The 22,343-nt window shown below is 42.0% G+C and overlaps 1 protein-coding gene across 3 annotated transcripts in view; it reads right to left on the reverse strand.

Moving 5' to 3' along the window:
• LOC132870666 (NACHT, LRR and PYD domains-containing protein 3-like) overlaps positions 1 to 22,343 on the reverse strand; it is a 67,766-nt gene that overhangs the window by 30,864 nt on the left and 14,559 nt on the right. For all 3 annotated transcript variants that reach the window (XM_060904423.1, XM_060904425.1, XM_060904424.1), the window contains exons 3-5: positions 20,664 to 20,780; positions 16,638 to 16,691; positions 14,611 to 16,398 (exon numbers count right to left, since the gene is read on the reverse strand). In XM_060904423.1, coding sequence (XP_060760406.1) covers positions 14,611 to 16,398; positions 16,638 to 16,691; positions 20,664 to 20,780 — 1,959 coding nt within the window. The remainder of the gene's footprint in view (positions 1 to 14,610; positions 16,399 to 16,637; positions 16,692 to 20,663; positions 20,781 to 22,343) is intronic.

The following is a 22,343-nucleotide window of genomic DNA, read 5'->3' on the forward strand; positions in this document are numbered from 1 at the left end:
ACCTGGACATTTTTGTCCATTAAGCCTTCCTCTTCATCTTCTTTCTCCTCAGTGAGGTTGACTTGGATTCCGGTGCTGATGAGTGTTGGCATGCTGACCTCTATGGGGTGCCAAGTGTCACCGGGCCCATTTCGTGGACGAAATGCATTTCATCCATCACAGAATGCATTTCGTGATGGACGGAATGCATTTCGTGATGGACGAAATGCCTTTCGTGATGGACGAAATGCTTTTCGTGATGGACGAAATGCTTTTCGTGATGGACGAAATGCATTCTGTGATGGACGAAATGCATTTCGTCCATCACGAAATGCATTTCGTCCACAGAATGCAGTATGGTAGATCATGAAATGAATTTCGTCAATCACAGAATGCATTTCGTCGGACAAAATGCATTTCGTCCATCACAAAATGCATTTCGTCGGACGGAATGCATTTCGTCCACGGAATGCAGTATGGTAGATCACGAAATGAATTTTGTCAATCACAGAATGCCTTTCGTACATCACGAAATGCATTCCGTCCACGCAAGACCTTTGACTGTGCCATTTTTCCAAATTATCTTTTATGACCTGTTTGCACATTTTGCATGACCAGTAGGCTACACAAGGTGGCAGTGTTGTACAAGGTTTATACATGTCTATGGGCCTACCCCATCCCCATTTATGTGGCTCGGGCACACGCGTTGCACTCTGGGATATGGCCGCCACGTGGCCAGTGCACCGAACGTAAACAAACCATTCATTGAGCAGAGGACAAGAATGTTTTGAGACAGTAGACCACAGTCTGGCTTACCTTTGACCTGATGATGGTGTGGTTTGTGGGTTTAATGACCTGCATCTCCTGAACAAATCCATATCGGTCCTTGGCCTCCTTCTTCAGCGTGTCCTGGTAAATCCCACATCCTTTCATTGATTTTTACATAACTTGTCTTTATTTCTTTCTCTCTCGAACTCTGATTCTTGTCCTCTGCGCCTGTGTCTTTTACTATGCTCAATGAATGGTTTGTTTACGTTCGGTGCACTGGCCACGTGGCGGCCATATCCCAGAGTGCAACGCATGTGCCCGAGCCACATAAATGGGGATGGGGTAGGCCCATAGACATGTATAAACCTTGTACAACACTGCCACCTTGTGTAGCCTACTGGTCACGCAAAATGTGCAAACAGGTCATAAAAGATAATTTGGAAAAATGGCACAATCAAAGGTCTTGTGTGGACGAAATGCATTCCGTGATGGAGGAAATGCATTCCGTGATGGAGGAAATGCCTTCCGTGATGGACGAAATGCCTTCCGTGATGGACGAAATGCCTTCCGTGATGGACGAAATGCCTTCCGTGATGGACGAAATGCCTTCCGTGATGGACGAAATGCATTCCGTGATGGACGAAATGCATTCCGTGATGGACGAAATGCATTCCGTGATGGACGAAATGCATTCCGTGATGGACGAAATGCATTCCGTGATGGACGAAATGCATTCCGTGATGGACGAAATGCATTCCGTGATGGACGAAATGCATTCCGTGATGGACGAAATGCATTCCGTGATGACGAAATGCATTCCGTGATGGACGAAATGCATTTCTTGATGACGAAATGCATTCCGTGATGGACGAAATGCATTCCGTGATGGACGAAATGCATTCCGTGATGGACGAAATGCATTCCGTGATGGACGAAATGCATTCCGTGATGGACGAAATGCATTCCGTGATGGACGAAATGCATTCCGTGATGGAGAAATGCATTCCGTGATGGACGAAATGCATTCCGTGATGGACGAAATGCATTCCGTGATGGACGAAATGCATTCCGTGATGGACGAAATGCATTTCTTGATGGACGAAATGCATTTCTTGATGACGAAATGCATTTCTTGATGACGAAATGCATTCCGTGATGGACGAAATGCATTTCTTGATGGCGAAATGCATTCCGTGATGGACGAAATGCATTCCGTGATGGACGAAATGCATTTCTTGATGACGAAATGCATTCCATGATGGACGAAATGCATTTCTTGATGACGAAATGCATTCCGTGATGGACGAAATGCATTCCGTGATGACAAAATGCATTTCTTGATGACGAAATGCATTCCGTGATGGACGAAATGCATTCCGTGATGACAAAATGCATTTCTTGATGACGAAATGCATTCCGTGATGGACGAAATGCATTTCTTGATGACGAAATGCATTCCGTGATGGACAAAATGCATTCCGTGATGGACGAAATGCATTTCTTGATGACGAAATGCATTCCGTGATGGACGAAATGCATTCCGTGATGGACGAAATGCCTTTCTTGATGACGAAATGCTTTTCTTGATGACGAAATGCATTCCGTGATGGACGAAATGCATTCCGTGATGGACGAGATGCATTCCGTGATGGACGAAATGCATTCCGTGATGGACGAAATGCATTCCGTGATGGACGAAATGCATTCCTTGATGACGAAATGCATTCCTTGATGACGAAATGCATTCCGTGATGGACGAAATACATTCCTTGATGACGAAATGTATTCCGTGATGGATGAAATGCATTCCTTGATGACGAAATGCATTCCGTGATGGACAAAATGCATTTCTTGATGACGAAATGCATTCCGTGATGGACGAAATGCATTCCGTGATGACGAAATGCATTCCGTGATGGACGAAATGCATTCCGTGATGGACGAAATGCATTCCGTGATGGACGAAATGCATTCCGTGATGGACGAAATGCATTCCGTGATGGACGAAATGCATTCCGTGATGGACGAAATGCATTCCGTGATGGACGAAATGCATTCTGTGATGGACGAAATGCATTTTGTGATGACGAAATGCATTCTGTGATGGACGAAATGCATTTCATCCATGAAATGGGCCTGGTGACACTTGGCACCCCATAGACCTCAGCATAATCTTTACCCCCAACTCTGGGAAGAGTTTTGAGAGATGGGAGGTTCCTGGTGTGTTTCTGTCTCCACACTCAAAGTAGGAGAGCATTATTCAAAAACTGTTTATTATTATTATTAGCCTAAGTATGCCTGCATAATAGACAAGCTATATTAATGTATTTATGAAAACGGGCATCTTCTCCTCCCCGTACTAGAAAATAATTCCGTTTACACAATGCTCAAAAACAGCCAGGGAAGCCTGTCAAAAACATGTCAAACAAATAGAAAGCCAACCAGAGATCTGAAAGCCAAGGAGGAGGGACAGTCAGATCACAATGCTAAAACTCCGTTTTCTCAGTTAACACTGAGAAAACTCCGTTTTCCACTATTTACACACAGGCATGAAAACGGAGTTTTCCCAAATCTCCACTTTGCCCGGAGTTTTCGAAAGCAGCCATTTTCAGTGACTGAAACCTCCATTTATGTGTAAATGATGGGTGCAACCACATAAATAAATATCCGTTTTTATAGATACCCGGCTACGTGTAAATGGGGTCTGTGTGTTGTCTCTCCCTGTCTGACCTGAAATCAATAAATAACAGAGCTACAGCAGGGAAAAGAACAAAAGCTGTGAAGGTCAACGGGAAAAAGAATTTAAATTTATAAACGATATCAGGATAACATTCCTGGTCCCTGATAACATTCCTGGTCGTGTCCTGAGAGACTGTGCCGAGGAGCTCACAGATGTCTTTACAGACATCTTCAACATCTCGTTGAGCCAGACTGTTGTCCCCACATGCCTCAAAACCACCACCATCATCCCGGTCCCGAAGAAGCCGTCTCCCTCCTGCTTCAATGACTACAGCCCTGTCGCACTCACTCCCATCCTCATGAAGTGCTTCGAGCGGCTAGTCATGCAGCATATCAAGTATGCCCTCCCCCTCCGCCCTGGACCCTTTCCAGTTTGCATATCAGTCCAACCGTTCGACCGATGACGCCATCTCCACTGCCCTCCACTCAGCCCTCACCCACCTGGAGATAAAAGACTCGTATGTCAGAATGCTGTTCATAGACTTTAGCTCAACGTTCGACACAATCATTCCTCAGCAGCTCATTCATAAACTGGACCAGCTGGGACTCAACACCTCCCTGTGCAACTGGCTGCTGGACTTCCTGACGGGGAGACCACAGACTGTACGGGTCGGCAGCAACTCCTCCAGCACCATCACACTGAACACGGGGGCCCCCCCAAGGATGTGTGCTAAGCCCCCTCCTCTTCACTCTGCTGACCCACGACTGCACACCAACATCCAATTCTAATCTCTTCATTAAGTTTGCGGACGAAACGACTGTGGTGGGTCTCATCAACAATGGTGATGAGACAAACTACAGGAGTGAGGTGAGCCGCTTGGCCAGATGGTGCAAGGACAACAATCTCCACCTGAATGTGGAGAAGATGAGGAGATTGTTGTGGACTTCAGGAGAGCGCACACCCAGCATGCTCCACTATCTATCGACGGTGCTGCAGCGGAGAGGGTGAGCAGCACCAAGTTTCTGGGTGTGCACATCTCTGAAGACCTGTCCTGGAGCAACACCACCACAATCACTGGCCAAAAAAGCCCAACAGCGTCTGTACTTCCTCCGCAAACTGAGGAGAGCAAAAGTCCCGGACCCCATCATGCACACATTCTACAGAGGCACCATCGAGAACATCCTGACCAGCTGCATCACCGTGTGGTACGGCGCCTGCACCGTGTCCTGCTGCAAGTCTCTGCAGCGCATCGTGAGAGCAGCTGAGAGGATCATTGGTGTCTTTCTCCCTTCTCTAATGGATATTTATAACTCCCGCCTCACCCGCAAAGCCATCAGGATTGCAGGTGACCCCACCAGTGGCGGCTGCTGGTTTTTAATACAGGGGAAGCCCATTTTACGCATTCATCGTAAAACCTGTAGGCCGGATATCAAAGCATAGAAAGGTGTGCCCCATTAGCATAGTGAACTAGACAACCCTACCTAGTGGCAGAAAGTATTTTTGCTTGTACATTTTCATGTTATAGTCTGGCTTGCCAGGCTAGTGCCTCATATCCTTAATCAAAAATATCAAACATCCAAAAATCACTGGCTATTCAATGAAGAGCCTTGAACATCATACCCTGATATGCAACACAGAGTCTTTAACACAACACCCAGCTGTGCAACACATCCTTGAACATCTTCTGCAACACAGTCTGGAAATCCATAACCAGGTAGACTATGCAACACACAGAACCTTGAATATTATACCCAGGTATAACCTATAACACAGAGCCCACCATTCTCTTAACATTACTGAACAATATACACACTTCAGATTCATGAACATTATATGATGCACACTATTTATACACAAATTCTGCCCTCCGCTCCTTTTCCAGAAAATGGTCTGTGACCCTATCATACTAGCTGGTTGTGCTTTCCAGAGACTTCACCAATTTCTGTTAGCAGCTAGTACTGCAGATCCCAATAAGGCTCAAGCTAGCCTACAACCAGATTGAACTACAAATGAAATAAACGAGTGAATTCACGAATGATCAAACTGATAGAATGGATGAAAGTTAACGGAGCACAACGAGTAATATTTACATTTATTTACAGAGTAATGTACAGAGACATCAATGAGAAGAAACGTTTATATGAAAAGAAACTCGGACAGCACTTTGGCACACGACTACACTTTCTCGACATCCGCTAGGGACTGACTGATCATGCTTCCGTGTTCCTCGCCGACGCCGAAGTACAGAGCCCGCCCTCCTCATGTCTTTCAAACACTACCTCCAATAATCCTTCATCAGCCCGGCTTCTTGCCCCTCCCACTGTCTCGTTTAGTCCCAGAGAAGCCCGGCTTCCCTGGAATTGACGATTTTGTCGATTTTAACCAATAACAACTAGCCGAAATTGGCTGTTCAGAGCCCTCTCATAGACTGCAACGGATACCCGGCTGCCAGCCATACAGCCCATTGAAATAAGAAAGGTTACAGCCAGTGTTGCCAGATTGGGCGGTTTTAAGTGGATTTTGGCGGGTTTTGAACATATTTTGGCTGGAAAACGTCAGCAGTATCTTGCAACGCTGGTTACAGCCTGGCAGCAAAGGTGATTCTCATAGCGAACTGCAAGTTCATCAGACATCACTCAAATAAGTTACAGGATAGTTATGAACGTAAATACAATCTTGGGCATATATTATGCGATGCAAGTTATTGTTTTAATGAGAATTCAACGTCGTAGATGCCGCAGTTTGGGGAGAGAATTTTAGGGGAAGCTCGGCTTCCCTTGTTGTCTCTGAGAAATTGCCCCTGGACCCCACCCACCCATCTCACAGCCTCTTCAGTCTGCTGCCGTCGGGGAGGAGACTGCGGAGTCTCCGGGCCAAAACCAGCAGGCTCAAGGACAGTTTCTTTCACCAGGCAGTCAGGAGGCTCAACTCCCTCCCTGTTCTGCCCCTCCTCCCCCCTCTGCCCCCGCCACAGATTCTGCTCGCACACCCCCCTGCCCCCCCTTCAGCATCTGACATGTCACCCTCACAGTTCCCCCCCAACACACACACATCTCAACGTTCATTAACACACTGAACTCAGGGACCGCACATTTCACTTTACCTCGCTCATTTGCACTATTCCACACTACCTCATCTTAACAGCTGCTAGTTTGTTTATACTGCTTATTTCATGTTTACCTGCTATACCTCAAGTGCCCTTGACTGTTTGCTTATTTGCACCAATTTACGTGTGTGTGTGCGCGCGCGTGTATATATATGTGTGTATATGAGTGTTTAGTATACGTCTAGTTCTTATCTAGAGTGTTTATACTGTTTATATTGTTTGTTTGTTTTTTCAATTATTCTATTTTTATTTATTGCATTGCCTGTTTGCACCGTGGGTCAGAGACGACTGAAATTTCATCTGTGCTGTATGTCGAGCATGTTTAGCATATTTGACAATAAAGTTGACTTGACTTGATATTAGCATGTAATAAATTTATATTATAATGTCATAAAAGTAAATAAGAATGGTGTTTCTAATGAGTTCTCTGTGAAAGTCTGTTTTTCCACTTGAATAAAACCTTTTATCAGGTCATAATAACAGTAAAGATTTTAATTATAATTTTGTATGACTGCAAACTCCACATGGTTCTATTGGTCCAGTGTCTGCATCATTAAATTTGTTATAAGTGAAATGTAATGTACAAAGATGTGAAGAAAAAGATTTTCAAACTAAACACGGTGAATGTTTTTTATGTGCAAAACCAACGAAAAAAACCCCACCCCTCTGTGTTTATTGGACACTGGAGCCGACAACAGTGGTGTAAATTGTAAACATCGTAAATAAACTACAAGTATAAAATTCTGTGTGATTATTTGCTTCACTTTTGGAAATTTGTTCTTTGTAAGTCTCGTTAGTTGGCTGCCATGTAAATGTTTTTCTCCTTAAATGACCAACTGGTCTCCACATGTTTAATAGCTGCCCTTCAGTATTATTCAATTCTACATGCAACTGTTATCCCTCAATTTCTACAGGCTCTGTATCATATTCTACACACTTTTTATTCTACAGGATCTACAAGCAAGTCACTGCATTCATTAGGTTGTTTTTGAGTTATTAGATTCTGTAAATGCATCGTGGCAACAATCCAACACCTTGACATGAGAAAACAAAAGAAAAATGAATCCTTAAAAAAAGTATTTTTGAATAACGTTTGACCAGGAGGATCTTTACTTTCACTCGAGTAATGGAGTTGTGGATTTTGTCCCAAAGTGCAGATTTGTTCAAGTGCTTTCAGTTTCTCTCTTTCTAACAGTGGAACAGTAGAACAGTTACAGTGGGGCAAAAAAGTATTTAGTCAGCCACCAATTGTGCAAGTTCTCCCACTTCAAAAGATGAGAGAGGCCTGTAATTTTCATCATAGTTACACTTCAACTATGAGAGACAGAATGGAGGGAAAGAATCCAGGAAATCACATTGTAGGATTTTTAATGAATTAATTGGTAAATTCCTTGGTAAAATAAGTATTTGGTCACCTACAAACAAGCAAGATTTCTGGCTCTCACAGACCTGTAACTTCTTCTTTAAGAGGCTCCTCTGTCCTCCACTCATTACCTGTATTAATGGCACCTGTTTGAACTCGTTATCAGTATAAAAGACACCTGTCCACAACCTCAAACAGTCACACTCCAAACTCCACTATGGCCAAGATCAAAGAGCTGTCAAAGGACACCAGAAACAAAATTGTAGACCTGCACCAGGCTGGGAAGACTGAATCTGCAATAGATAAGCAGCTTGATGTGAAGGAATCAACTGTGGGAGCAATTATTAGAAAATGGAAGACATACAAGACCACTGATAATCTCCCTCGATCTGGGGCTCCACACAAGATCTCACCCCGTGGGGTCAAAATGGTCAGATGGTCATATGGTCAGATGAAACCAAAATAGAACTTTTTGGTAAAAACTCAACTTGTGTTTGGAGGAGAAAGAATGCTGAGTTGCATCCAAAGAACACCATACCTACTGTGAAGCATGGGGGTGGAAACATCATGCTTTGGGGCTGTTTTTCTGCAAAGGGACCAGGACGACTGATCCATGCAAAGGACAGAATGAATGGGGCTATGTATCGTGAGATTTTGAGTGAAAACCTCCTTCCATCGGCAAGGGCATTGAAGATGAAAACGTGGCTGGGTCTTTCAGCATGACAATGATCCCAAACACACCACCCGGGCAACGAAGGAGTGGCTTCGTAAGAAGCATTTCAAGGTCCTGGAGTGGCCTAGCCAGTGCCAGATCTCAACCCCATAGAAAATCTTTGGAGGGAGTTGAAAGTCCGTGTTGCCCAGCGACAGCCCCAAAACATCACTGCTCTAGAGGAGATCTGCATGGAGGAATGGGCCAAAATACCAGCAACAGTGTGTGAAAACCTTGTGAAGACTTACAGAAAACGTTTGACCTCTGTCATTGCCAACAAAGGGTATATAACAAAGTATTGAGATGAACTTTTGTTATTGACCAAATACTTATTTTCCACCATAATTTGCAAATAAATTCTTTAAAAATCAGACAAATGTAGGGGGAACAAGATGGCGTCGTAGAGTGAGCAGCACTGTTCGGCAGCTCCAGTGGCTATCTTTATCTTTTTTTATATAAATACGTGTTTGTATAAAAGACATACGAAATAACTGCGAGGGAGGTACCCTAATATGAACCTAGACACTTATTTTGGACAAAAATCGACTATGGACAAAAAATTGATGAAAAAAACAAAGAATACTCCTGCGAAATCTAGCCTGAGAGGTGAGCAAATGACGACAAGCGCTATGGAACCTAGCATTGTCCAGGCTTTGGATAATTTATCAGATAATCTCATGAAAGCTATCGACATGAAAATCTCCACCGTACTAGATGCCATTAAAGAACAGACCTCACAAATTCAAGCTGTTGCCACACACATCGAAGAGGCTGAAAAACGAATCATCGATGCTGAGGAAGCGGCCATAGCCTCAGAAGCTAGGATAGCATCACTTGAAAAGTAGGTTCGTGATATGCTTGAACATGTCGATGACTTGGATAATCAGGGTCGCAGGTGTAATGTGCGTGTCGTTGGCTTACCGGAGGATTCAGAAGGGAAAGATCCAGTGAAATTTTTAGAAACATGGATTCCCGAACACCTCCAAATGACGACGAAAGGCAACCGCGTAAAGCTTGACCGAGCTCACAGATCCATGGCACCAAAACTCGGCCCGAATCAGCGTCCAAGGCCACTGATTTTGAAGTTCCACAACTTTCGAGACAAACAGCAAGTAATGGAGGCGGCAAGGTGGCTAGGATCCCGTGATCAGGATGGCTCTACATCCAGGGAGCCCAAGATCTCCTTTTTCAATGACTTCTTGGCTGAAGTGGTACGGAGGCGCAGGGCATTTGATGATACGAAGACACGACTGAAGAAACTTAACGTGGCATATGCATTGCTCTATCCGGCTACTTTGAGGGTGACACTGGACAGAAAACAGACGAGATTCAACTCTCCTAAAGATGCCGCATTACTTGTACAGTCGCTGGAGGAGGGACGCAGAGGTAACGTTAGGTCGAGCCAGAGCAATGAGTCTGAGGATGATAAAGTGGACACTGATTAGCCTGGTAAATTTGTAAGTAGTACCTCCCTGCTTAACGTTAACGAAAACTCGTATATTTTATTTGTTTAGCCACTGTGAGTGTGCTGAAATGTTTTTTTTTTTCTTGGGTGTTTTTTTTTTACTATTCTTATTGAGGGTTCTTTTGTTGTTGTGTAGGCTAAAAGCGCCTCAATAGTGGCTTTACTTATGGTGAGAGATGAGGATTGGATGGCAAGCTATTTAAGCTGGCCGAGGATGACGTTTAGAGTTCCCTGCAGGTTAGGTAGCAGGGATATCCCCCGTGAACTTTTAAGTTGGACTTGTTTTTCTTTGTATGATAGTTCTTTGTTACACTATCAGCAGTGTTTCTCTCTTGGCTCAGTGAATGCATTTTTTTTTTTTAACGTTTTATGACATGCTCAGTATAGGTTATTATTTGTGTAAGCTTATGGTTAAAGTCAGACAATATGTCAAATGATAAATTGCGCCTTTGTACATGGAACATAAAAGGGGTTCATAATCCTGTTAAAAGAAGAAAAATTTTGACCTTTTTGAAAAGAGGTAATATTGATATTGCTCTCTTACAAGAAACGCACCTAAATGATGAAGAACATTTAAAACTGCAGCGGGGAGGTTTTGCACAAGTTTTCTTCTCTTCATTCACTTCAAGGAGTAGAGGGGTAGCTATATTGGTAAAGAAGAACTTACAATTTTCAGTACTGGATTGTGTTAAAGATAAAAGTGGCCGATATGTTATTGTTAAGGGTGTTATACAGGGCGTGACCATCTCTATTTTGAATGTATACTATCCTCCTGCTCACTCTTCGGACTTCATAACAAAAGTGTTTTTGGATTTTTCTGCTATTCAGTCAGCTATTGCCATTGTAGGTGGGGATTTTAATTGTTTATTAAACCCAATGATGGACAGGCTCCCCCCTAAAGCTATGCCTCTCTCACCACAAACTAAAGCTCTCAGTGCAATTTGTGAGGAACTTGGATATGTAGATGTTTGGAGAGCTCTTCATACTACTGATAAAGCATATACTTTTTTTTTCTGCTCCCCATGGCTGTCATACTAGAATTGATTACTTTTTTCTATCAAGGCTCTCTTTGCACAGAGCTCTGTCCTGCTCTATTGGCAGCATCTTGATTTCTGATCATGCTAAAGTGGTTTTGGATCTCTCCATTAAAGGAGTGAATAGTAGGGTGAGATGCTGGAGACTGAATACATCTATTTTGAAGGATCAAACATTTCTTGATTACTTCACTACGGAATTTGGGTATTTTTTGACTACTAATTCCCAGTCCACAGATAACTCAGCTTTACTTTGGGAAACTACTAAAGTGTTTGCTAGAGGGTTAATTATTGCTTTTTCAGCCAGTAAAAGAAAACAAAAAAGGGAGAAGCAAAATAAGTTAATGGTGGAACTCAAAACTAAAGAAGAGGCTTATGTAGCATCCCCATCCCCTGCTATTATGGCAGAAATAAATGCAATAAAAATAACCTTAGCTAATCTTCTAACACAAGATGAAGAGATCAAAATTTGATTTATTAGACAAAGGATGTATGAACATGGGGACAAACCTAGAAAGTATCTGGCTTATCTCACCAAGAAAAGAGCAGAGTGACAAACCATTGCAGCCCTTGTTGATGCACAGGGCAATCTCATATATGAGAATAAGCGTATTAATGACACTTTTAAGATATTTTACCATAATCTTTACACTTCAGAGCAACCATGTGGTGTATCTGTATTGATGGATAATTTTTTTGCTCCATTGGAAATGCCCACTGTATCACCAGAGGATAAGCTTATTCTTAACTCCCCTGTTTCCAGAGAAGAGGTGATTAATGCTATAAAAGTACTACAGAATGGGAAAGCCCCAGGACCTGATGGGTTCTGTGTTGAATTCTATAAAGAATTCTCTGGCTTATTAGTGGATCCATTGGTTAGCATGTTTAATGATGCATTCTCAAAAAACGAATTGCCCCAGACATTAAGAGAGGCAAATATCTCCCTCATTCTTAAAAAAGGGAAATGTCCAGAAGCATGTGGCTCCTATAGGCCCATATCCCTTCTAAATGTTGACAAAGATTTTGGCAAAAGTTCTGGCCACACGCCTTGAGGGTTTATTACCAAAGATCATAAAGGAGGATCAAACCGGATTTATTAAGGGACGAAACTCTTCTAACAATGTCAGGCATCTTCTGAATACCATTCAAGTTTTTAAAAGATGGCAGATTGATGGTTTGGTGCTTTCTCTGGATGCAGAGAAAGCGTTTGACCGAGTTGAATGGTCTTATTTATTTTACTGTTTAGACAAATTTGATTTGGGAGATAATTTTATTAGATGGGTTAAGGTCCTATATGATAACCCTCAAGCAGCTATTCTAGCTAATGGTATCAGGTCTGGCAACTTTTCTGTATTTAGAGGTACTAGACAGGGTTGTCCCCTGTCCCCCCTTCTTTTTGTCTTGGTCATAGAGCCATTGGCAGAGGCCATAAGGACAACACCTTCTATTCATGGTTTAAAAATAGACAAGATAGACCATAAGATAAGTCTTTATGCAGATGATGTCTTGATCTATATTGCAAACCCGGAAACATCAATACCCATATTACTCAATGTTATTGACTTGTTTAGTAAATTTTCTGGATATAAGATTAATCTGACAAAATCAGAAGCCATGCCACTTGGGAGTCTTGAGTCAGTTCCTAATGTGCTGCCTTCTTTCCCCTTCAAGTGTTCCCCAGGGGGCTTTACATATCTAGGTATATTCATAACCCCTGAATTTCAACAAATGTACAAAGCCAACTTTGTCCCACTATTTGAGAAGGTGAGACAAGATCTGGAGCATTGGAGTTCATTACCAATCTCCTGGCTAGGACGCATTGCTATGATTAAAATGAATACTTTGCCTAGATTCCAATTTTGTTTTCAAATGCAGTTGTGAAAAAGCTAAATGGCTGGCTTAGTGCATTCATTTGGAGCAAATGCAAACCCAAACTAAAGATGACTACCTTGCAGATGCCGCATTCTGAAGGTGGGCTAGATTTACCGAACTTTAGAAAATATCAAATATGTGCCCATATGCGATATATTTATGACTGGTTCTTTGTCGACAACGGGTCTGTCTGGTTAGATGTGGAAACTTCTCTACCTAAATACCCATTAAGGGACTTGTTGTTCATCAAAAACTTTAAAACAATTAAATCACTCTGTGATAATATTATCACCCTCAATACAATTAAGGCATGGCGACTAGCCCGTAGGCTTGAAGGAAGGTCAAAACTAACATCAATTTACACCCCCATCTTGAACAATCCTGATTTCCAACCAGGATTGATGGATGCTGGCTTTAAGCTTTGGAGTGGCTATGGCATATATGTTAAATGATCTATTCTCTAATAAGACGATAATGTCATTTAGTCAACTGGTTGAGAAATACAATATTCCCAGGCAGCATTTTTTCCGTTATTTACAGATAAGACACTATATATTACAAAGTACAACTCTCACTGATAACTGTGAAACATCTCCCCTGGAGAGAGTGCTGTTTGGAACATATGGGAGGATGTCTATTAGACTACTTTATGGAGTTCTGCGCACACTACCAGCTGTAGGCCTACAGGAGCTTAGAGAAAAATGGGAGACTGAGCTCTCTGTTACAATAAGAGATAATGAATGGCATGATATGTGGACCTATGCTAAAGCAATTTCAGTTTGTAACCAGGCTAAATCAATACAGTTCAAGATTTTACATAGAATGCACATATCTCCTAACCGCAGACATATGTTTAATCACACTTTGTCACCAATGTGCCTCAAATGTAAAACAGAGATTGGTACTTTAACTCATTGCCTATGGTTATGTCATAAACTGCAGAGCTATTGGTCAGATGTTGTAACAGAAATGGAAAAGATACTGGGTGTGAGGGTAGAAATGGAACCTATGTCTCTTATTATGGGTCTTCCAGGCAGATTTGTGATGTCAAGGAATCAGAGACTTTACTGTATTCTAACATACGCAGCTAGAAAAAATATTCTATTGCAATGGATCAGTGATAAGGTGCCTACTATTAAGGGTTGGCATGATGTATTGTCTGGCATGGTACCTCTAGAATATCTTACATGTGTAATACACTCAAAGTCAAACCAGTTCTTTAAGGTTTGGGAACCATATTTGAATTTTTTAGACCCGGATGTGTCTGATATTATGTTACAAGGATTTTTTGAAAGGTAATAGGAAATTGCTTGATGCTGTGTAACTGTCATAACTATGTTTTTGTAATAATTATTGTTTTGTACATGTAGCTGAGCCGTGTTGTTGTTGTGTGTTATGTTTATGTTTGTGTGTCTTTTCTAAAGTGAAAACCAATAAACATATTTCTAAAAAAAAATAAAAATCAGACAAATGTGATTTTCTGGATTTTTTTTCTCATTTTGTCTCTCATAGTTGAGGTATACCTATGATGAAAATTATAGGCCTCTCTCATCTTTTTAAGTGGGAGAACTTGCACAATTGGTGACTGACTAAATACTTTTTTGCCCCACTGTATATTCAGCTTTACTTACATTGCTTTTCTGGATGCTGCAATCACAGGCATCACCTTCACAAGAACCTCATCTGGTATCTTCTCTGTACTGGTATATTTACTCAGATCAAACTCCTCCAGCTCCTGTGCTGAAGTCAGTAACACAAATGCCAGAGCAGACCACTGTGAAGGAGAAAGTTTACTTTGTTTTCCAGATTTCAGGTAGCATTGGATTTCCTCCACAAGAGAATCGTCACCCAGTTCATTCAGACAGTGGAACAGATTGATGGATTTTTCTGCAGGAAGATCTTCACTAATCTTCTCTTTAATGTACTGAACTGTTTCCTCTTTGCTCTGGGAGCCACTTCCTGTCTGTGTTACTAAGGCACATAAAAGTTTCTGATTGAACTCCAGTGAGAGACCCAGAAGAAAGCGGAGGAACAGATCCAGATGTCCAGTCTGACTTTTTAAGGTCTGATCTACAGCACTCCTGTGTACATCTGAAATTGTCTTAAAGGACCAAAAATACAAATAACTGAACTCATCCTGATCAAGAACATTTCTCTTTTCCTTCATGAAGGTCAGATGCACATACAGAGCTGCGAGATGTTCCTGAACGCTCAGATGAACAAAGCAGTACACTTTACTCTGGTGAAGCCCAACCTCCTCTCTGAAGATCTGCGTACACACACCTGAGTACACTGCTGCTTCTCTCACATCAACGCCACACTCTCTCAGGTCTTCTTCATAGAAGATCAGGTTGCCTTTCTCCAGCTGCTGAAAAGCCAGTTTTCCCAGTTTGAGAAGCATTTCTTCATCACTCTCCTGCTTCTTTGAGTACTTTTCTTTGATGATGTTTGTCTGAATGATGAGGAAGTGTGTGTACATTTGAGTCAGAGTCTTGGGGATCTCTCCACTCTCTGCTTCACCCAACATTCTCTCAAGAACAGCGGCTGAAATCCAGCAGAAGACTGGGATGTGACACATGATGTAGAGACTTCTTAATGACTTCAGGTGTGTGATGATGTTCTCGGCCAGGCTCTGATCACTGACCCTCTTCCTGAAGTACTCCTCCTTCTGGGGGTCATTGAACCCTCGTACCTCTGTGACTCGATGGACATACTCAGAGGGGATTTGATCAGCTGCTGCTGGTCGGGAGGTGATCCAGATGAGAGCAGAGGGAAGCAGATTCCCTTTGATCAGGTTTATCAGCAGCACATGCACTGATGCTGATTCAGTTACATCACACACACTCACTGTGTTCTGGAAATCCAGAGGGAAACGACACTCGTCCAATCCATCAAAAATGAACAGAACCTTTTCCAACCTGGACATTTCTGTTTCTTTGGTTTCATTAAAACAGACATGAAGGAGCTCCATCAGACTCAGTTTTTGGTCCTCCATCAGATTCAGATCTCTGAAAGGAAGTGGAAATATGAGGGGGACGTCCTGATTTGCTTTCCCTTCAGCCCAGTCCACAATGAACTTCTGCACAGAGACTGTTTTTCCGATACCAGCCACGCCCTTTGTCACGACAGTTCTGATGGGTTTGTCTTCTTCAGATAAGGGCTTAAAAATGTCATTGCATTTGATTGGTGTTTCCTCTGTTGTTTTTCTCCTGGACGCTGCCTCGATCTGTCTCACCTCATGTTCTTTATTGACATCTCCACTGTCTCCCTCTGTGATGTAGAGCTCTGTGTAGATCTCATTCAGGAGCACTCGGTTTTCCTGCTTTATCATCACTCCCTTTAAACACTGAAACTTCTTCATCAGATTTAATTTGAACTTTTTCTGGACTTCATTTCCAGCAGCAGATTCTGGGGCGTGTCTGTGTGACAGGGTGAAGTAGGAAGACATGGTGAGACATGGGCTCCAATTATTAGAGTTTAAGATCACAGTTTTTCTGACTGGTTTCCACAGATAGTTCTTTATGATGTTCTCACTGTGCATTTGTTTTATTCTCCTGTATGTTTTCTATAATCTAATCAGTCTCTATGAAATAACAGCAGAGAGGTTTATAATACCAGTGCGTCAGTGTCACAGTCATGGTGTTGGGTTTGAGCTTACCCTGTATCTGTGATGAAGATCTTTTCTCTTCTGTCTCCTGCCTTCTGTAAATCACTGGGAACAAAAAGTGTTGCTGTTAAAGACAATAACTTTCATCACTTTAATCCTACAATCTAAACTTTAACCCTAATTTTACTACAATAATTCTTTATGAGTGCATTAACATTTAGAGAGCACAGTGCTGAATACAACATGACAAAAATATTGTGGAACTAGAGAAAAAAAATCTGTCCCAGTTTTTCCTTCCTATATGGTCATTAGGGATGGAACAGAATATCACTCCATCATGCAGAATGAACAGATGATGTGTTTTAAATGGATACAAAAGCAGATGTGTATTTTTCAGAAAGTCGGCCAGAAATGTTCAGAGGTATAAAACCTGTAACTGGATCCAGAATTATACTCCACCCTGGATGATCCACCAGTCCATCATTTTAGGGGCAATTTAGTGATCAGTCGACCTACTGACATGTTTTTGGGAGGTGGGAGTTCAGGTGGAGGAAAATGCTGATTTTCATTATTATTAATAAATGCTGTAATGTCAGTGATGTGATTTATGGTAAATAGTCATTGTGTTCATATAAAGGGTCTCCATTTTCTATTATATTTTACAGAAACACTTGGACACATCGCTTTTCATGGAGACATGGCCAAGTAACAGTGATCTCAATGGGGCCGGGATTTTAACCGCAATGTTTTATTATTAGTAGTAGTAGCAGTAGTAGTAGTAGTAGTAGTAGTAGTAATTCCATATTGTTTTTGCTTATATGAGCATTTCTTGCTTCAGCATTTAAGACATTACCTGTAAAACATTTTGACCTTCAGAAATGTTTACACTCCTCAAAAGCATTTCTGAAAGTCTTGCTGAATTATGAAAGACTAAGAAACTATTATATCATAAAAACTGTACAGTAGAATGAGAGACACTATAATATACAGCGCCCTCCACAATTATTGGCACCCCTCTTTAAGATGTGTTCTTAGGCTTCTAATAATATTCTAATAATCTAATATTTTTTAAAATAATATAGGACAACAATGCAAAAAAAAAAAAAAGAGAAAAATCCAACCGTTAATTCAAGTGCATTTATTCAGTGGGAAAAAAAAACACATTAAGAAATAATTATTTGACATGAAATAATGTGTGCCACAATTATTGGCACCCCTGTTGTTAATACTTCATACAACCCCCTTTTGCCAACAAGACAGCACTTAATATTCTCCTATTGAGGTATTTCACCCACGTGACCAAGTCACGTGACACAGCCATTTTGGACGGCACGCTTAAGTCCTTCAGTGCAAGGCGGTATGAGATGGTGGAGACCTTTGCACATTTTAACAAGAAAGTAAGCTGTGATTCGTGTTAAATTGGATCTGTCTTTTATCACAAACACTGTACCCAGCCTTGGTATGGAGCCCTGTTTATTTATTTCTGTGTCCCGTTTCTTTCTAGCCTTTGTTATTGCGTTTTATGTCTGATGTCTGCTACATGCAACCCTAGACAAATTAACACTGCCTTGTTTCACTGCTCAGATGGGTTAACAAACACTGACCCATTTACTTTTTGCTATATATTTTATCAAAATTGCGTTAACTGATAAACTAACCTGAAATGAAATGATCACTGCAAAGTCTGGAGTACTCTGTTGGCTCCCAATCCTGTCTCTTCACAGCTGCAATCCATTTGGCCCTCTTGTCTGGGTCAGTAGGAAACCAGTAGTGATGTGTCGGTCGCGAACGATCCGGTTCAAAGAGCCGACTCTTTGAAGTGAACGACGGGAACCGGCTCTTCGGTGGGAGCCGAATTAGTTTTTTGTCCTTAGGTGCCTCAGAGAGAGAGACTTTCACAAAAAAAGTTGCTATCCGATTGCGTCTTTGTGTTGTCTATTACCATTCAAAGGAAAAAAAGGAGCATGGTGTACGCCTACTTTTTTTGGTTGAGGGGGTTGATGTCATTCACAGCTGCGAAAATACGAAAATTGGTGTAATGCTTAAAGCTATGGAGCGCAGGAGAGAGGAGTCTGTGAGGCACCTGAGGAGGGGAAAATCAGCTGTGTATTTTATATTGGTAATATAACAGAGTTTTGCATTATGTTTGTGAGAAAATAATTTATTAATTGGTAAGTTTTATTTCTATAGTTAGAACATTGTTACACTGCTATACTTTACAAAGCTTTACAATGGCTACAAAAAATAAAAAATAAAATGGAAAACATCCTATTGATAAAAATAAATAATAATGTAATTAATTAACTAGTTAATTGCAGCAATTCAATCAAAAATAAAATCTCAGGAGCCATTTGGGAGCTGAAAGAGCCGGCTCCTTATAGTAAGAAGAGCCAAAAGAGCCGGCTCCCGAAAAAGAGCCGAAATTCCCATCACTAGAAACCTGTAAAAGGAGCGTCCTGCACGCTGTCCCTGTCTGTTGTGGCAGCCCACAGCACAACAAGCAAACACCATGGTTATTTATAGAGTGCTTACTGACAAATTAATCTATTCTAGGTGTCTGTAACACGTTTTTTTTCAAGCTGGTTCTCCCTCTCTGTCTGCAGCGTTAGTATGTAGCTTGACGTTCAAAATGGCGGACACCGGGGCGTCACGTGACCCTGTGACGTCAGGTGAAATACCTCAATAACATTTCACAAGATGGGAGAATACAGAGAGAGGGATCTTCGACCATTCCTCTTTGCACAATCTCTCTAAATCATCCAGAGTCCTGGGTCCTTGCCTATGCACTCTCCTCTTCAACTCACCCCACAGGTTTTCAATTGGGTTGAGGTCTGGGGACTGAGATGGCCATGGGAGGAGCTTGATTTTCTGTCCGGTGAACCATTTTTGTGTAGATTTGGCCACATGTTTAGGGTCATTATCTTGCTGAAAGACCCAGTGACGACTCATCTTCAGCTTTCGGGCAGAGGCCACCAGATTTTGATTTAAAATGTCCTGGTATTTCAAAGAGTTCATGATACCATGCACCCTAACAAGGTTCCCGGGGACTTTGGAAGAGAAACAGGCCCACAGCATCACCAATCCGCCCCCATACTTCACAGTGGGCATGAGGTGCTTTTCCGCATACTCATCTTTTGTGTTACACCAGACCCACTTAGAGTGTTTATTGCCAAAAAGCTCTATCTTGGTCTCATCTGACCAAAGCACACGGTCCCAGTACCACTTAGTGAATTCCAGACATTCACGTTTATGCTTGTAAGTGAGAAAAGGCTTTTTCCATGCATGCCTCCTAAACAGCTTGTTGGCATGTAGATAGCGCCTGATGGTTGTTATGGAGACTTTGTGACCCCAAGATGCTACTCTTTGATGCAATTCTCTAACAGTGAGCTTTGGAGAACTTTTTACTTCTCTTACCATCCTCCTCACTGTGCATGGTGGCAAGATAAACTTGCATCCTCGTCCAGGCTTGTTTGACACTGTTCCAGTTGTTTTAAACTTCTTGATGATTCCTCTGACTGGAGATATGGGCCGGTGTAAAGTGGCTATTTTCTTGTAGCCATTGCCTGACTTATGAAAGTCGACACACATCTGCCTTACTTGAATGGTGTGTTCTCTTGTCTTTCCCATGTTGAAGAGTAGATAAGAGAAATAGGCCTCTGTGTCACATATTTATACCCCAGGGAAACAGGATGTGATGAATTACTCATTAAAGGTTCCTAGATACTCTGATCAACTTTATAAACTACTGTAGAAATGACAGAAATGCTTCAATTACATTTATTTTCTAGGAATTGTTATGGGTGCCAATAATTGTGGAACAGGTCATTTTATGAAAAATAATTTTCTTAGTCAGGGATTTTTTTTAATTCACTTGAGTTAAAGGTTACTTTATGATTTTCAGCGTGAGATTATGCTTCTGCAATAAAAATTGAGTTTATTTTAAGGCTTTTAACACATCTTAACCAGGGGTGCCAATAATTGTGGAGGACGCTGTATATTAAATCAAAAATAGCTGCTAATGACAGTGTAGCACAGCCTGGAACTGTGACTTTAGCTGTGAGAATTATGGGATGTTACCTGTGGACAGATGAGGGGTTTCCACTGTTAAATAGCAAAGGAAGACCCATAGACCAGTCACTCTTCATGGAGACACAGCTGGGTTGTGGTGAGTCTGATCTCTTCATCTGGAGTTTACTGTACAACATTATAGAGGAGACATGAGACAGAATTTCATTGTCTCGAATATCACAATACAAAATGTGTATATATTAGTGCTGTCAAAAATGTCGCGTTATTAACACGTTAACTTGACTCAATTTTAACGGTGATAATTTTTTTATCGCGAGATTAACACTCTGTGGCATGATGTAGGTTTTTCATAAGCTTTTGAAACTGCCAGAAACTTGGAACAGAGACTTTGGTTAGAAAACCGATAGCAGCTAGACTGTAATGCCACGCCCCGCACAGCCAGAGTCCGCCCCCCCCCCCCAAGAACCAGCGCGGGCAGGGCGCGCTAGTAGAGATGGGATTTATGGCTCTTTGATGCCATCTTTGTGATCCGTTCTTTGCAAAGAGCCGTTCAAAAGACTGGCTAATTTGGCTCTTTTAAAATATTTATTCAGTTTTAAGAAGACAGCGTCTAAAGAAGCCAGATCCCTCTGAACTGTAAACTCAATGCTATCCCAGAAATCCTTCCTGTAATATGCAAATTTGGCCGCCTCTGATTGGACAGCGCGACGCATCAACAGGCAGAAAGTGTAAAAGTACAAAATGTGTTAAGTGAGCTGAAACAGTAAAGATCAGACTCAATGCAATATTTATCAACGAACAGCTTAAACTTAATATAATAGTGTACTTTATATTATAATCAAGCATGTCAAGCCTACCGTCACTGTGTAACCTGTCTCTCTTTAGTTGTAGACTAAGGCCAAGTTTACATTAGACCGTATCTGTCTCGTTTTCTTCGCGGATGCACTGTCCGTTTACATTAAACTGCCTGGAAACACCGGGAAACGGGAATCCGCCAGGGTCCACGTATTCAATCCAGATCGTGTCAGCTCCGGTGCTGTGTAAACATTGAGAATACGCGGATACGCTGTGCTGAGCTCTAGCTGGCGTCTCATTGGACAACGTCACTGTGACATCCACCTTCCTGATTCGCTGGCGTTGGTCATGTGACGCGACTGCTGAAAAATGGCGCGGACTTCCGCCTTGTATCACCTTTCATTAAAGAGTATAAAAGTATGAAAATACTGCAAATACTGATGCAAATACTGCCCATTGTGTAGTTATGATTGTCTTTAGGCTTGCCATCCTTCCACTTGCAAGTGGTAAGTGATATGCGCTGGGATCACACACACAGCGGCTCAGTCCCGAATCGTGGCTCGTGCACTTCACTCGCGCGCTGTGTGAGCTGCGCAGGGCCGGAGTGCGCACCCTCCAGAGGGCACTCGCTGTTCAGGGTGGAGTGATTTGGAGCGCAGGATGCCTGCGGAGCCGAGCGTATCCGCGTATTGGTGTTGCTGTGTGCACGCGAATCGTTTTAAAAACATTAATCTGATGATCCGCTGATACAGTCTAATGTAAACATGGGCTAACTCAAACAGTAGATCATTTCACTCATGGTTCTCTTGCTAGCCCCGCGCCGGTGCTCGGCTTAGCTTTCACTTTGCAGTGGCTGTGTCAAGACGTGTTATGCTTTGCAATAAAAAAAAAAACATTGGTACAAAGCAAGCCCATTCACTTTTTTATGCTGAT

Source organism: Neoarius graeffei, chromosome 22 (genome assembly GCF_027579695.1).
Source record: "Neoarius graeffei isolate fNeoGra1 chromosome 22, fNeoGra1.pri, whole genome shotgun sequence".
Classification (NCBI taxonomy): Eukaryota; Metazoa; Chordata; class Actinopteri; order Siluriformes; family Ariidae; genus Neoarius; species Neoarius graeffei.